Below are 14,214 nucleotides of genomic sequence, written 5' to 3' on the forward strand. Positions count from 1 at the left end.
ATCCTAATAAACGATGTTTAGAAAATTAGGCTATGTTTTTAAAATGTACTTTAACTTCTGTATTTTAGTGTTTCATTTAAAGACCGTTAGGATGGTAAATAAATAAATAACTCGTTTTTAAAGGTGGGAAACCACACAGGAGAGTTAATCTGGGTGTTTTCCCCTATGCCCTAATTAATTCCCTTCCTGGTACCCTTTAAGTAAGGGAGGCAGTCCCCACCCATAGCTTAAAGAATCCAGGAGTAGGGGATGCATGCCATATGGTGTGCATCCCCAAACCCCAATGACTTTCCCCCCATTACCATTTAGGCTGAAGAGAAGGAAAATGTAGGACACTTGCTTCGTTTCCCAGGGACAGCCTAGATGTTTTGGACTACAACTCCCAGCAGCCCCAGCCAACATGGCCAACGGTCAGAACATATGGAAGGAACCATGTTGGCTATTTTAGCTTCAGACTAACAGCTGCCTAGCATGCCTTCATACCATCAGAATGCCATGATACATGCAGTCCTTAGCCTTCCCACTGGGGGGATTCCCCCTTTAAAAATGGTTTTATGCACACCCAGAATGCCCATTCACTCTAGATTACTCCATATCACTAGTCAGCACATGGCCACTGATTTTACTTCCAGAAGGAATGATATGATCATATGAAAACCATCCATGTCAGAAAAAAGTACGAAAAACTGCAGACCCACCTGATCAAGAATTCTGCCCATTCTATCAAACAGAACTTTCAGGAAATATCCTTCAAAGAATGCAACTTCTAAATTGCACTTTTCCAAGGGCTTAGGAGAGCCTGGCCATTCCCATCGTAAACATATGGCGCAATAATCCCGGAACTAGAGAAAGCAGAAAACAAATTGATGGCTCCTTTACAAACTAGAGAAGAGGTCCCATTTTAATGAGTATTTGTTATAATACAGACTGCAGAACTATATGCTTTTAAGGGTTTTACCTTCCAAAGAGATACCAGAGATTTGCAGTACTCCACCCCCCACCCCACAGTAGCATTTTATGCAGATACATTTTTTCAAATTAAAATACTACCCTCCATTAACATAGGTTCTATCATCCTCAACTGTGGGCTGATGTGCAAAGCTCTTAACACCAGGGTTGGGATTACTTCAAGTTTCCTGTGCAGAATTGACAATGTGCAAGGGAAGTTCTTTCCAAAGAGGAAAAACACAGAAAGTGACCCTACTGCTGGAGCAAGAGCTGTAGTGTATCAACACACAGTTTGCTTGCTTGTTGTTGCTTTCCAGGATAGGAATTATTTAAGTTTTCAACAGACATTTGACAACTTTTGCATTAAGTACAGAAAAGAAAAACATTTGCCTCATATTCTTGGCGTATGCACCCACCCACCCTCACCTCTGTGTCCTCATCCTCTACTACGCTCCATTTCATTAACACAAATAAAAACAAAAAATGAGTAACAACAAAAAGAGAATGCGCATGTACACACACACAAGCATATACATACTCACATACACATACAAATGCATGCACACATTTGTGTGTGTATTACAAAATAAACACATAAAAACATATTACCCAGTTCATATTACCCAGTTCTTACTGTTATCCCTCCCAGTCAGTAGCAGTTACCTCACACAGTGAATTTGCTTGGCCACAGGTAGAGAGGAGAGAACCTATGTCAATTTAGTTATTTATTTTATTTCTTATTACATATATATCCTGTCTTTCTTCCAAGGAGTACGTGGTTGTCTCCCTCTCCATTTTACCCTCACAGCATACTATGGTTTGGTATTATGAGAAGCTGAAACTTAAAGATGTGATTGTAGCAACTGTTTGGTTTTCTATGTGAAAGTCTTGTGGGTTCTGGCTGCACCAAATGGAGAAGAATATAGCTGTTGACTGAAGTGGTGTTTTGCAGTCTTTGGAGACTTTGGTCAGCAAAAGGTAGCCATACCTTTCTGTTCAGTTGGAGCAAGTGTAAATGTACTAGAACCCAATGGCATGTGAGCATCAGTCAACTCCGATGGTACTCTGGTTCTTTCTTCATTTAGGGTATACACCACCAAGGAAGCTACATACGCTATTGTTCATGGATCTTCCATCTCCCCTTATCAAAAAATCAGCTTTAGCAAATTTGGAAAAACAAAAATGCCAAACTCAGAACAAAAAGGAAACGTCTTCTATTTGACTGGGCACATATTGCATTTGCTTCTGGGAATACAACATTTTGAAAATTATCACACAACGTATCTATGTAATTCTTTTTTAGTTCTTTTGCCCATCTTTCATCCCATAAACTCAGAGTACTTGATGATGACCTGCAAGTTATTTGCAAAGCTGCAATGAAGTTCAGTTTGTCGTCAGACCAAGGAGCCCTGTAGCCTTTGAAAGAGAAATGTGTTTGGGGTTTCTAAAAAGAAACAGTAACGTTTCTGTTTCTCAGCACTATAATCAACTTCAAAACTACATGCCTGAGGCTGCACATTACTTGCAGTAAGCCTGTACTTTTTAAAAAAATCATGGCTGTGTTAACTTGTGTAGCTTTTCCATAGTGACTTGCCTGTGGCAAAAACCTTGCCATGATATGAGCATGCAGACAAATATAAAGGCAAATTAGAGAATCAGGTCGCAATTCTTATAATTATCCTAATTGCATTAAACATATTACTTCACCACATATATCCCATTTATAAATACTGCAGTAACTAACTCTATTTGTGAGACACAGTTATTTCCTGTGAATTATCCCACACTCCCCATGTCTGAATACATTGTCAGAAATATTACAATTCAAAGTATCTGTACATTTTTAGATAGTAACAATCTATTCTTAGACAGTAATAATCTAAAAATACAATGTTCTCCAACATAATACACCACAACATATAACTTGGAAAGCAAACTTAGGACTCTCAAACATGATGCACAATCTAGGGTTAAGTCTTTCTTTCTTATAAAAAAATTCTGTCCTGCCTTTTGGCTCCTCCCCCCAGCCAAAAAAGCAAAGAGGTTGATGCTACTAGGAGGCTGGAAGCCAAAGAGAATTAACATAGACTATATCCTTTTATTATTTAGATTACAGTGCTGCACAGGGAAAAAAAATCCACATTTAGAGTATTGCACTGGGGAACAAAATATGACAAATACTTGGTTGTCTGTTTTAAATTTCAATAAGCACAAACTAGAGAACTTGAAGAACTGAGTTTGGACACTTTGGAATATGATGAAGTAAAACCACTACAGTAAAAGCTGAGCTAAATTTGTGTTCTCGTACACAGAGGTACTTCAATGGGAGTGTTCCATTTCAGCAGATGCATATCTTATAAAACCTATTTGTTTACAACTAATATCATTACCAGTCTGTCTACCTACAAAATAACATTGCCTTATCTGCTATTCTTTTTCTGGGTCCACTGCATCAGCCACCAAACCAGCGTTTTTCTTCTGTCACTTACTTGTCGATGGGCATCTCTGAGGTAGGTGTCATAACCTGTTCCCTCCACATGGTAGGAAGATTTGGCTTCATCTGGTACTAGACAGAGAAAACTGAAAACAAAAACAAGGAACAAGTCAATATAAATTTGTTCCTTTATCATTGCAGCAATGGGTATGTCAAACAATGTTAAGCCCTTGCTTGACTTAAGCAGCTACTGGTGCTGCTGTGCAATGAAGAGAGATTAAAAAAAATCAGTTGAGACATTTCTGTCAATCTGGCAACTGAGGTTTTTCACTGCAAGATAACTCTGCCTTATTACTAATTCCAGGGTGCTTCTGACTGCACATTAGCATTATGGTACCAGCATATACCAAGGGTAAACACTAATTTCCATTTTATCACAACTGTAGAGGTGAATAGCAAAATACAAAATACTTATTACATTTATTTCTATTGCTCCATCTAACAAGTCCTGACAAAAATGTGAAACTTCTAGATTTCCTAAATGACAGTGCCCTAGAACAATTGATAATGGAAGTGGCCAAAGGAGAAATGACCCTGGACTTAATCTTAAGTGATGGCCAGGACCTGGTGCAAAACATAAGCATTGATGAATCGACTGGAAACAGTGTCCACAGTATTATCAAATTCAACGTACTTTATACGTAGGTTGAGAATTACCAAGGAAATCCATCAAAGTCACAGTTAACTTCAAAAGAGGAAACTTCTCAAAAGTGAGCAGACTGGTAAAAAAGAAGTTGAAAGGGAATGCCACGTGGATCAAATCTTTCCGCTAGAATGCATACTGCAGTTCAGGAAAGGTGTCAGTGTGTTTAACAAGCAGAGTCAAGGAAGCTAGAGGCAACAAGGTGTTCAAATGAGAGGGGGGGAAAGAACACAAAGTTGGGCAAAAGAAATGCAAGCAGACAATAAGAGATGCAAAAAAAGGATTCAAAGAGCACATTGCTAAAGATGAAAATAAAACAAAAAAACTTCAAATGCATCAGGAGCAGAAAGTCAGCTAGGGAGGCAAGTTAGACGTTTGGATGAAAAGGAAGTTAATAGGTGTTAATAGATACAAGGCAGATCCTTGTGCCTAAAGTAACTTCCTCAACAAGGAAGGCTGGGAAAATAAATAGTGATGACACGGTATGAAATTCTAGGCCTTATTGACAAATAAAAAACAAACAAATCACCTGGTCCAGATGGCATTCATCCCAGATTTCATAAAGAGAACAAATGCAAAATTCCTGATCTTCTAATAAGAATATGTAACATATTCTCATGCACAACTGAGATGTTTTGTTTTGCACTTGAAGCAACCATCCTCATCCCATCCCATCCCTAGTTTTATCAAATTTCATAATGTGGTGGCTGACCATTAAAGTTATTTCATAATTACCCTGAACGTATTGTGACTGAAGGACTGTTTTTGAATGGATGAAAACAGATTAGGAGTAATGTGTGAATTATTTCAGGTGGAATGTAGTTTGGGAATTGCATCTCAGGAGCTGTTCTGAGAGATTTATGACTAATCTAAGTCTGTTCATTTGCTGATGCCCACCATCCCTTGCACAAACTTTACTCACTCACACTCTCTCTCCCTCTTTCACACACACACACGCAATAGTGACAATAGTCTTTCTTATCTCACAATATGTTGGTCTTAATCTTCATCAGAGAAGGATGGTGATCACTAATCTGCCGTTCCTAACACTTTTGGGTTCCAAAACACAGGAAATTAAAATGGTACAGTAATGCGAGGTTCTTCCATCAACCTTACAACCCTGTTTGCCAACTCAGGGGATGGAGGTGGGCTGGTGCCAAAGCATAACCAGTACAAGGATGAATTAAGAGGAATGTTATTATTATATTGTAGTTATTTTGAGAGAACATTATTATCAGGCTCAACTTACCTATTTACAATTTTATGAACTTCCGTCTTCCCATCATTTTTTGGATGATCTGGGCTGACAGGTGGAGAAGCAGTAATCCACTCTTGGTTTGACAACATGGTAGGAGAAATATCAGTAAATAATGGATCTTCTTCTAGGTCTCTGTAAATTTGTAGCAAAATAAGGAGCAAAGCTTTTTCTCCCATTTTATTCTTTTAAAGCACTGACATTTAGTCACTTTCTGATGCAAGACATTTAATCTACGTCTAGGACCCAAAGAGCTGCTTTGGCCTTGCACACATCCAGTGGGACTTTTGCCTTGTTTCCTTTTCAGCCCAGGACTGCCCCCCATGCCCCACAATCCAATGTCAAATCACAACCTGCTTTTGGAGCATGCCCCCAACATAACTTTCCAGCTGTTTTTTGAGAAACAGAAACCCAAAGCCCCCACAGGCATGCAGGACTAGTTTCACAATTCTTTGGCTCTTGCCTTAGTTCAGCCTTTCCCAACTAGTGGGCCACCAGATGTTGTTGGACCACAACTCCCATCAGCCTCAGCCAGCATTGCCAATGGCCAGGAAAGATGGGAATTGTGGTCCAACAACATCTGGTGGCCCACTAGTTGGGAAAGGCTGCCTTAGTTCTTCTACTGAAGCAATTCTTATGCACTGAAATGACAGCATGACTTTGAACTCAAGAACATTAAGATGAACTAGAGTTCATTAAGGATGCATTGGTGCATAGATAAACAAAACAAGGAACAGTATATTCCAATGGTCTGAAAGGGGCTTATGAACTTCTAACCCAGTCATGAAAAATATTGGATCAGCTAAGGTGCAAACTTTGGGAATTTTTAATGCCTCTCGCTGAAAGCAAATGAATCAACAAATGCTTTGAATCTTGCCCAAGCTCCACCAATTGCCTCCACCAAGGCAAAACAAAACTGAATTGGCTTGCTTTTAATCAGAAGTCAAGTAGATCAATCAAAAAAGGAGAATGGCCTAATGAGTGTTTAAAGAGGGAAATACTCCTGTCTGAAGCGTTGGAGAGCCACTGCCAGTCAGAGTAACGAATACACAGCTAGATGAATCAGTAGTCTGACTTGATATAAGGCAGCTCCTTATACTCTTGAATACATAAAAAACAAAAATGAGACTGGCAAAAAATTAAGGAGTCACTCCATAGATCCCTTACACCACAAGTGCTGAGGTACAATTATCAGGGTTAAACTCACTGACAGCACAATCTTATACAGGTTTACTCAGGAGCAGGTCCCACTGCATTCAGTGGGGCTTACGTCCTAGAATGTGAATTTAGGAATGCAGCTTGAGATACATGGGTGGGTGGGAGGGAGGGGAAACAGGGGCAGACTACTAACATGTTGAGTTGTGTAAAGGTTCTATACACAATATAAAGCCTAACACAGGAACTTTATATCTAGATTCGCCATCATTTCAGTGTATTAAATTCACCCCCCCCCTTTGGTCTAAAATGTAACCTTTGTTTTGACAAAAATAGCTCAAAGATACTTCAGCTCCTGCTGAATTCTTCAGTAATACGGAGAAAGACAACAACAAAAAAGAGAACCTACACAGCTCCTGCTATCTGGCCATTCTCTACCACATCTTTATCTTCTTGGCAGGGTGGTTTATATTCTGTATAGTTCCTCTCCTCTAAATTTCTTAGAACCAAGTTGTAAAGAATGTGTTCATCAGGCTTTTGCAAAAGGTGTTCAAACATTCTGAGTGTCATTATGCTGATCTGCAATATTAAAAAGACATTAAAAGATGTCAACCAAATGCACATCATTACAGTGCTGCTCTTATTTATTTTATTTATTTATTATTTCATTTGTATCCCACCCTTCCTCCCAGCAGGAGACCAGGGTGGCAAACAAAAGCACTAAAAACACTTTAAAACATCATAAAAACAGACTTTAAAATACATTAAAACAAAACATTTAAAAACATTTCTTAAAAAAGCTTTCAAGACATCTTTAAAAAAAGGTTAAAACCATATTAAAAAGCAATTCCAACATAGACGCAGACTGGAATAGGTCTCAACTTAAAAGGCTTGTTGAAAGAGGAAGGTCTTCAATAGGCGTCAAAAAGATAACAGACATGGCACCTGTCTAATATTTAAGATTTCCTATTGAGAAATCTATTTCTTTAATGTTTAATATCTGTGGTTTCTCACACATCTTCTCAGTGCTATAAATGGCTGATCACTGATAAGAGTAGCAGCCAAAAGAATCAGCCCCAAGCTACAGGTATACGCACTGTACCCTTACTCACTGCAATCTATACTTGGAAAAGAGGCTTTGGTTTGTCAGACAGCTATTACTGAAGGATTGGGCAAAGTCTAATACGTGATCAAGGTTTCACATAAGGAGACGTATTTTTTATTATTCTAATATATTATGTAGTAACACAATACTCTGAAGTCCTACTACAACCATGCAGATTTCCCTGCAGGGCATGCAGTTTAAATAAAGTTGTCCCCCATCCCCCAAATAATAATTTATCATTGCTTTAGTACTTGACAATATCTACATTCCTCCTCACAACATCTGCGTAAGATCACGAGAAACTGACGTGCTGTTAGGACTCATTGGTTTGGAGTCATCTGACTTCACAATGTCTTCACTCTAGCTCTCTGGAGACCAGGGACAAAACATGTCACACCATGGAAGCAGCAAGAAAGTAATTACTTAGCAAACCTGTAACTTTCTCTAAGGACTAAAGCTAGGACCTTAAGTCTTGGCTACCTCTAATCTTTTGGCCAGCCTAGTACTTTAGGGCTCTCATTGGTCTGCCTGCTCCTAGATTCACCCTCTGGAATTGCTGCAAAGCCTTCCCTTCCTAGTGTTCCATCCTCTTTGTTCTTCCTTTGTTACCAGTTGCCACGTTTTTAGTCTCAACCTTGACATACAGGACAGGGACCACAACTAAGTGTAGCGGCTCACCCAGCTAAGGACTAGAATTGGCCCCATGGTGTCCTGCATCATTTCCACCCCCGGTGCATTAGCCTTAAGAGCACATGTTGTCACCAAGACTCAGGTAAGTAGCAACTTTTGCGCCCTTTACAAACCTCCCTTTCCTTCTCATGAGTTCATGGTTGAAGTAGACACTGAATCCAGAACTTTCAGGTGTTTATGCACTCTATTCAGTGCATTACACTCCTTCAAAATGGATTAGAACATTGGTCACTTACTGTGAAAGGTCCTTTTCTGGCAAACAAACCCCACATAACCCCACGTGCGCTCACAGCCCAGACAGAAAATCTCTATTGTTAATTTGAATGCTCCTCTTCCTTTCCCTCTCAGCGTCTCCTTTCTTTCAGTTTTCATTTTGGCCAACGCCTAAGACTGTGTGTCCCTGTGGAGTTAAACCTTAGAAACATAGAAACTGGGCCATGCCCAGAGAAACTGCACTAACACCTAAACCTAGGAATTTGTGTGTTGCAGCGGTGAGCAGATGAGTGCAAGGCATGGCATGGCTATGTGGGTCTCATCTGCCAGAAAAAAGCCTTCATGGTAAGTGACCAACATTCCATTTTCCTGGCAGACTCACCCACATAGCCCCACGCTGGAACCTAGCAGACCCCAAGTCTGTTTTGGGTGGGAAATTGCAGCTCCACTCACTGTGAAGATAACACTGATTGGAGGACATGCCATCCAAAGGCTGCTTCAGCAGAAGTGTAAGTGCCCACTTTATACTGTCTAGTGAACGTAGATGGTGGCACTGCCCAGGTGGCTGCTCTGCAGATTTCTGCAATGCTGGTGGCTAAAGCTGCAGAGGTTGCTGCTGCCCTGGTGGAATGGGCTGTAATGTGACCAGGAGCCCTAAGTTGTTGGGATTTATAAGCTAATGCAATACAGGCTCTGATCCATTTGGCAATGGTTGCCGATTGAGCCTTTTTGTTTCCCATGAAGGATGCAAGGAAGGAAACAGACAGGCTAGTCGTCAACCAAAATGTCTTGGTGCGCTTAATGTAAATTTTAAGTGCCCACCTCATGTCCAATTTGTGCCGTAACTTTTCAGATGGATGTGAAGGGCTAGGACAAAAGGAAGGGAGGACCACTACCTCAGACCTATGAAAGGTGGAATTAATTTTAGCAAAGTAAGAAGAACTAGTTCTGAGTATCACTTTGACTGTATGAAAAATGCAGAGGTTGCTGGCCAAGGTGATAGCCATCAGGAAAGCTACCTTGATAGCCAGGAGACTGAGGCCAGAGGTTCAAATGGGGCTGTAGTAAGGGGCACTGAGCACCTTGTGAAGGTTCCATAAAGAAAACCTGTGAATATCAAGCGGAGAAAGGACTTCTGCCCCCTTTAAAAAGTGCTTGATATGGGCATGAGTGGACAGCATGGCCTGTCCTGATCTGGAATAGACTGAAGAAAGAGCCATGAGCTGGCACTTCCAGGTACTGGGTTTCAGACCTTGGTCCAAGCCATCCTGTAACAAAACAGTAGAAAATACTATAGCAAGCAACAAAAGACAGAGAAGGAATAAAGACTTCTGCATGGCCTGGAAGGAAATAGAAACTGAAACAAAGGAGATGCCGAGAGGGAAAGGAGGAGGAGCATTCAAATTAATGACAGAGATTTCCTGCCTGGGCTGCTAGAGCATGATAACCCAACGTGGGGCTCTGTGGGTGAGTCTGCCAGGAAAATCTCCAGTTCACTAGGGATGGAAGAGCCTAGAGACAGAACGAGTGGAAGGCGGACCCTGGTGTAGCACTCAGCAGGCTTCAACTTATTTTGTTTATGGCTATCAGATCTCTGAAGATGAACTACTCAAAGACAGTCCGTTTTTTAAAATCTTGCTTAACATTTGAAAAATCCACTCAGTAAGGTTTTGAAGATAGTTTACTAATGCAATGGCACCAATTGGCATTTTGGCAGTTACCACTATACATATATGATATTTTAATTTCTTACCTCATCTGAAATGTGATCACAGTGCTCAATTAAGCGATGTCGCAATGGGTGCCTGTTGATGTCTGTCAGTTTTTCTGGCTCCCTCTGTTCTCCAAGAATAAAGCAGACCATTTCATGTACTAAAGCATCTGAAGTAACTTGACGAATGATACGATGCAACAGGGCAGTTGATGTGAGAATCCCGATCTCTGAACTGAGCACAAGAAGCATTTTTTTTTAAAAAAAGTCACACAGGTTTCTCCTTTTAATTGAAAGAGAGGGGGTGGAGAGACCCATCTCATTTTCCAAAAGATAAAGTTTACTTACGTTTGCATTAGCTGGGGTTCCATGATGCCAACAAAAAAACGTCCTCGCACTGAGCTAGCCATGGCAACAGCAGTTGTCTGAAATAGAGGGCACAGTGAAGTTGCCTTTCCAATTCGGGAGAACAAATATTTCTAAACTTGTTTTGGATTGAACCTTCTCTCCATCCCACCAGTTAAAACAGCTAGACTGGTGAGGACTAGAAAGAGGGCTTTCTCAATTGTGGCCCCCACCTTGTGGCATTCCCTCCCAAATGATCTCCGCCATGCCCCCTCTTTGATGAGCTTCCGCCGGGCCTTGAAGACCTGGCTCTTCAGGCAGGCTTTTGGGGTGGGTTTGGTTTTACTTACTGTTGATTTTAATGTTCTAATGTAATTATATGTTTTTATTATGTATGTCGCCCAGAGTGGCTGGACAACCAGCCAGATGGGCGACTAATAAATTAATAAATAAACAAACATACATAGATAATGGTCAAAGTAGGCATCTCAAACCTTGTGAGCTTCCTTAATGAGTTGATCACAGTAATCAAACCATGATAGAAATGAAATCAGAGCTCTTTTCCCTGGAAAAGCTGATGCATCTTCTTTGTGACTGTATGAATCCAAGCTGAAGTACAGGAAGGGGAAGGGAAAGTATATATGCTGGGCATTTATTTGTTCTCATCACAACATAACCAGAAGTTACATGACTAACCTAGGCATTTAGATATTGCTCTTAGCCTTTTGGTGCTTTGATGTTTTTACTTTTTTTGAGAGCCACCTCTCAAACATTAAAGAATATATTATTTAGAAATGCCTTACATAACATGCACAAGGTATGTGACTTGAGGCCAGTCAGGACAATATTCTTACCCCCAGTTAATGCCTTCCACTGTTTCGATATCTAACGGATCCATCGATTGAGGGAGGGCTTTGTAGAGAGAGGCCAACCTGTCTGTCAGCAGTTCACATAAGCACGTACTCTGTGTTAAACACTTGGCGGCGGCTGGCTCAGGCAAACTCACTAGGAGCATGAGGCCTTCACAAGCTTTCACAGCTATCCGGCCATCCTGTCACACAAGAGAGACGACAGAAAGAAGTAAGGCTTTTCTTCATGTTTCAAATTCAAAGTCTGCAAGAGCTACTATTGATGAATTTGGATCAGCTATTTCAAAAAGGCCAAGGAGAACGTTAATATATATTACTAGTTATTACAGACAGATAAAAATACACACTAATAAATTAAGTTGACAAAGTCGTTCCACTCACTGGGCTTTTGGTGAGATTGAGCAGAGAATCCACCAAATTATAGTCCCCATGTGGATGGGCAGGCAAAGCCTCAGGGGATGAAGAGGCATTTAATTCATCTAAACGTGTGGACAGGTCATCTCCCTGCTGAGGGAGGTCATTTGCTCTCTCTGCTTGATCCGCTCCACTCAATGTCTCTTCAGGCTGAACAGTCTGTCCTGTATCTGTCACCACAGAATCCTGGCATTTTAGCATGTCTGCTGTAATTAAGCTTCCTGAGCCTTTTGAAGCCAGTCCTTTTAGCTTGTTCTGAAAAAAAGTTATATCAAGACAGAGAATTACAAAGATAAAATGGATGCTTGCGTAAAGCCGAATATAACAAAATAGAGGCTTCCTAACTAAAGCAGGCACAAACACAAAGGTGGTTATCCAAAACAACTAAAAAACAGAAGAAGATAGTAGGGAGTGTCGGCTCCGCAAAGAAGCTGATTAGAGAAGCTCTCAACTTCTCAATCACCATCTATTGTGTACATGTGAATCTGCAAAGATTGTCCCTAAGAGGAAGCTCTTTATTATGCCTCTCAGAGTTTGAAAACAGAACGCATCTTTGAATTTTTGTGCAGTTAGTCATTTCAGCCAGCTCTGTGAAGCTGCACATATGCTACTGAGGTCCTGCATTGAAGTTGGCTTTTGATAAAGGTTAAATAACTGGCTACCCAACCATCAGTCATCTATATATTCTGGATTTGATTTCATCAGTCTCTACCTTGCAATTTACTACAAAGTTGCACAAGATATATTTGTATTATTATTTTTGAAAAATTATTATAAAAATTGCCTTTTTATCCATAGTGTTTCACTTCTTCCGTTTCTTGGTTTCAAACGAAAACACATCTTATCCATAATGTTAGATGCAACTGCCAGATGACACATTACTCTTAATACAACTCTTAATAGTCAACAGTTGAACAAGCACGTGAATACTTTAACCATTTAAAGTATACTGCACAAATCTTCCATAAATTCTAAAATCAGGTGTGGGAACCCTACATAATCAGTCTTTACAAGTGAATGCAAACATCTAAATGGAACAACATCACAGAACTCTCCATAGTGGTTAAGACTTGGCAGTTTCCAATTCCACAGCAAAGCTGAAGATACCTGATGTGGGCAGAATTATTCATCAGTAATTACAGGCTGTACAGAAAAGATTTTAAAAAGCCCCACAGAAAACCCACTGGCTGGAGTCCATATTTAATATTTGTCTTACAACCTAGCATCTGCATTAATCAGTCCAATAAGTGTGCAAAGAAATGGCCTTTCCTTATCCTATTAAGCCACTAAAGTAAGTGGATGCCATTCAATTTGTTTGATCTGCAGTAAGGATGTCACATTTACTATATACAGGCAACCTTTTGACACAAATGCAGTTAACAGAAAATGTGCATTTTCAGGTCAAGACCCCAATCCCCCTTATCTCTCTGGTTCTGGAAACAGTTTCAGATTCCAATCTAACCTTGCTTCTGAGCTGCATACGTCTAAGGAAAACAAAAGATGTTCTAGGAATCAGCAGTTATTTTCAGGAAATTTGAACGTGCCACTCTTAGCAAGATTGGGACACCTTTCCCAAGGGCTGCAAATTTCTCGTTTCAGTGTCTTGAAATGGAAAAACTGCACTCCTGCCTAGATGTTTAGAAAGACCTTCAGATTTGCCAGTGAGCATACGGATTCAAAGCATCAGGCTGTAAAAGTGTAGAAAAAAGTGTGTGCGCAGTTAATCAACCCTGAAGATTAATTAAATGCATCTCACACAGTACCTTTTTACAGCCAGCAGGATGGCACTCCTCTATTAAAATAAGCTTGTATAACCATCTATTGTGTACATAACTATGCCTGAGCCTTGAGCAATATTTTATGGTCAGAGTTCACTTTTATTCCTGGTAAGTATTGGAAGAACATGCAACACTCCATGCATCACGGAAAATATTTTTACAGCTTCTGAAAATAATTTGGTTTATAATATAATAGGATGATTCCCAATATAAGGACGGGGGGAGGGGAGAGAGACAACTAATGCTGCATGTAGAAGCCCTGCAGCCCCTGTACCTTCCCTGCTAACCCAAATAGTTTCCATATGGATTAAATTTAGTTCCATCCTGACATGGCTCTGTAAAGGAAGAGTTATTTGTGAATGGTTACATGCAGCAACATCATGTTTAAATTGTGCCAATTCCTACGCGTGCAGCATTAGCACACCAATAAAGAATGTGCCTGGGCCATGGATTTCTGGTGGGCTAACATGACATGTAGCAATGGAGGCAAATTGAAGCATGACATTGTCTGTATGTAAGCCCACAGGGTAAGTTTCTTTTAACACAGTGTTTCTTTAAACTGGGCCTTAGAACTGTAGACAGATGGTGGCAAGA

General features: G+C 40.3%; 1 protein-coding gene across 4 annotated transcripts in view; it reads right to left on the bottom strand.

Moving 5' to 3' along the window:
- Positions 1 to 14,214, bottom strand: part of FHIP2A (FHF complex subunit HOOK interacting protein 2A) — a 49,199-nt gene that overhangs the window by 10,785 nt on the left and 24,200 nt on the right. For all 4 annotated transcript variants that reach the window (XM_061635915.1, XM_061635917.1, XM_061635916.1 and 1 more), the window contains 9 exons: positions 11,810 to 12,097; positions 11,414 to 11,610; positions 11,054 to 11,168; positions 10,563 to 10,639; positions 10,257 to 10,449; positions 6,905 to 7,074; positions 5,335 to 5,475; positions 3,438 to 3,528; positions 699 to 842 (listed from right to left, as the gene is read on the bottom strand). In XM_061635915.1, the coding sequence (XP_061491899.1) occupies positions 699 to 842; positions 3,438 to 3,528; positions 5,335 to 5,475; positions 6,905 to 7,074; positions 10,257 to 10,449; positions 10,563 to 10,639; positions 11,054 to 11,168; positions 11,414 to 11,610; positions 11,810 to 12,097 (1,416 nt within the window). The remainder of the gene's footprint in view (positions 1 to 698; positions 843 to 3,437; positions 3,529 to 5,334; positions 5,476 to 6,904; positions 7,075 to 10,256; positions 10,450 to 10,562; positions 10,640 to 11,053; positions 11,169 to 11,413; positions 11,611 to 11,809; positions 12,098 to 14,214) is intronic.

The sequence above is a fragment of the Rhineura floridana genome, chromosome 7 (genome assembly GCF_030035675.1).
Source record: "Rhineura floridana isolate rRhiFlo1 chromosome 7, rRhiFlo1.hap2, whole genome shotgun sequence".
In the NCBI taxonomy this organism is placed as follows: domain Eukaryota; kingdom Metazoa; phylum Chordata; class Lepidosauria; order Squamata; family Rhineuridae; genus Rhineura; species Rhineura floridana.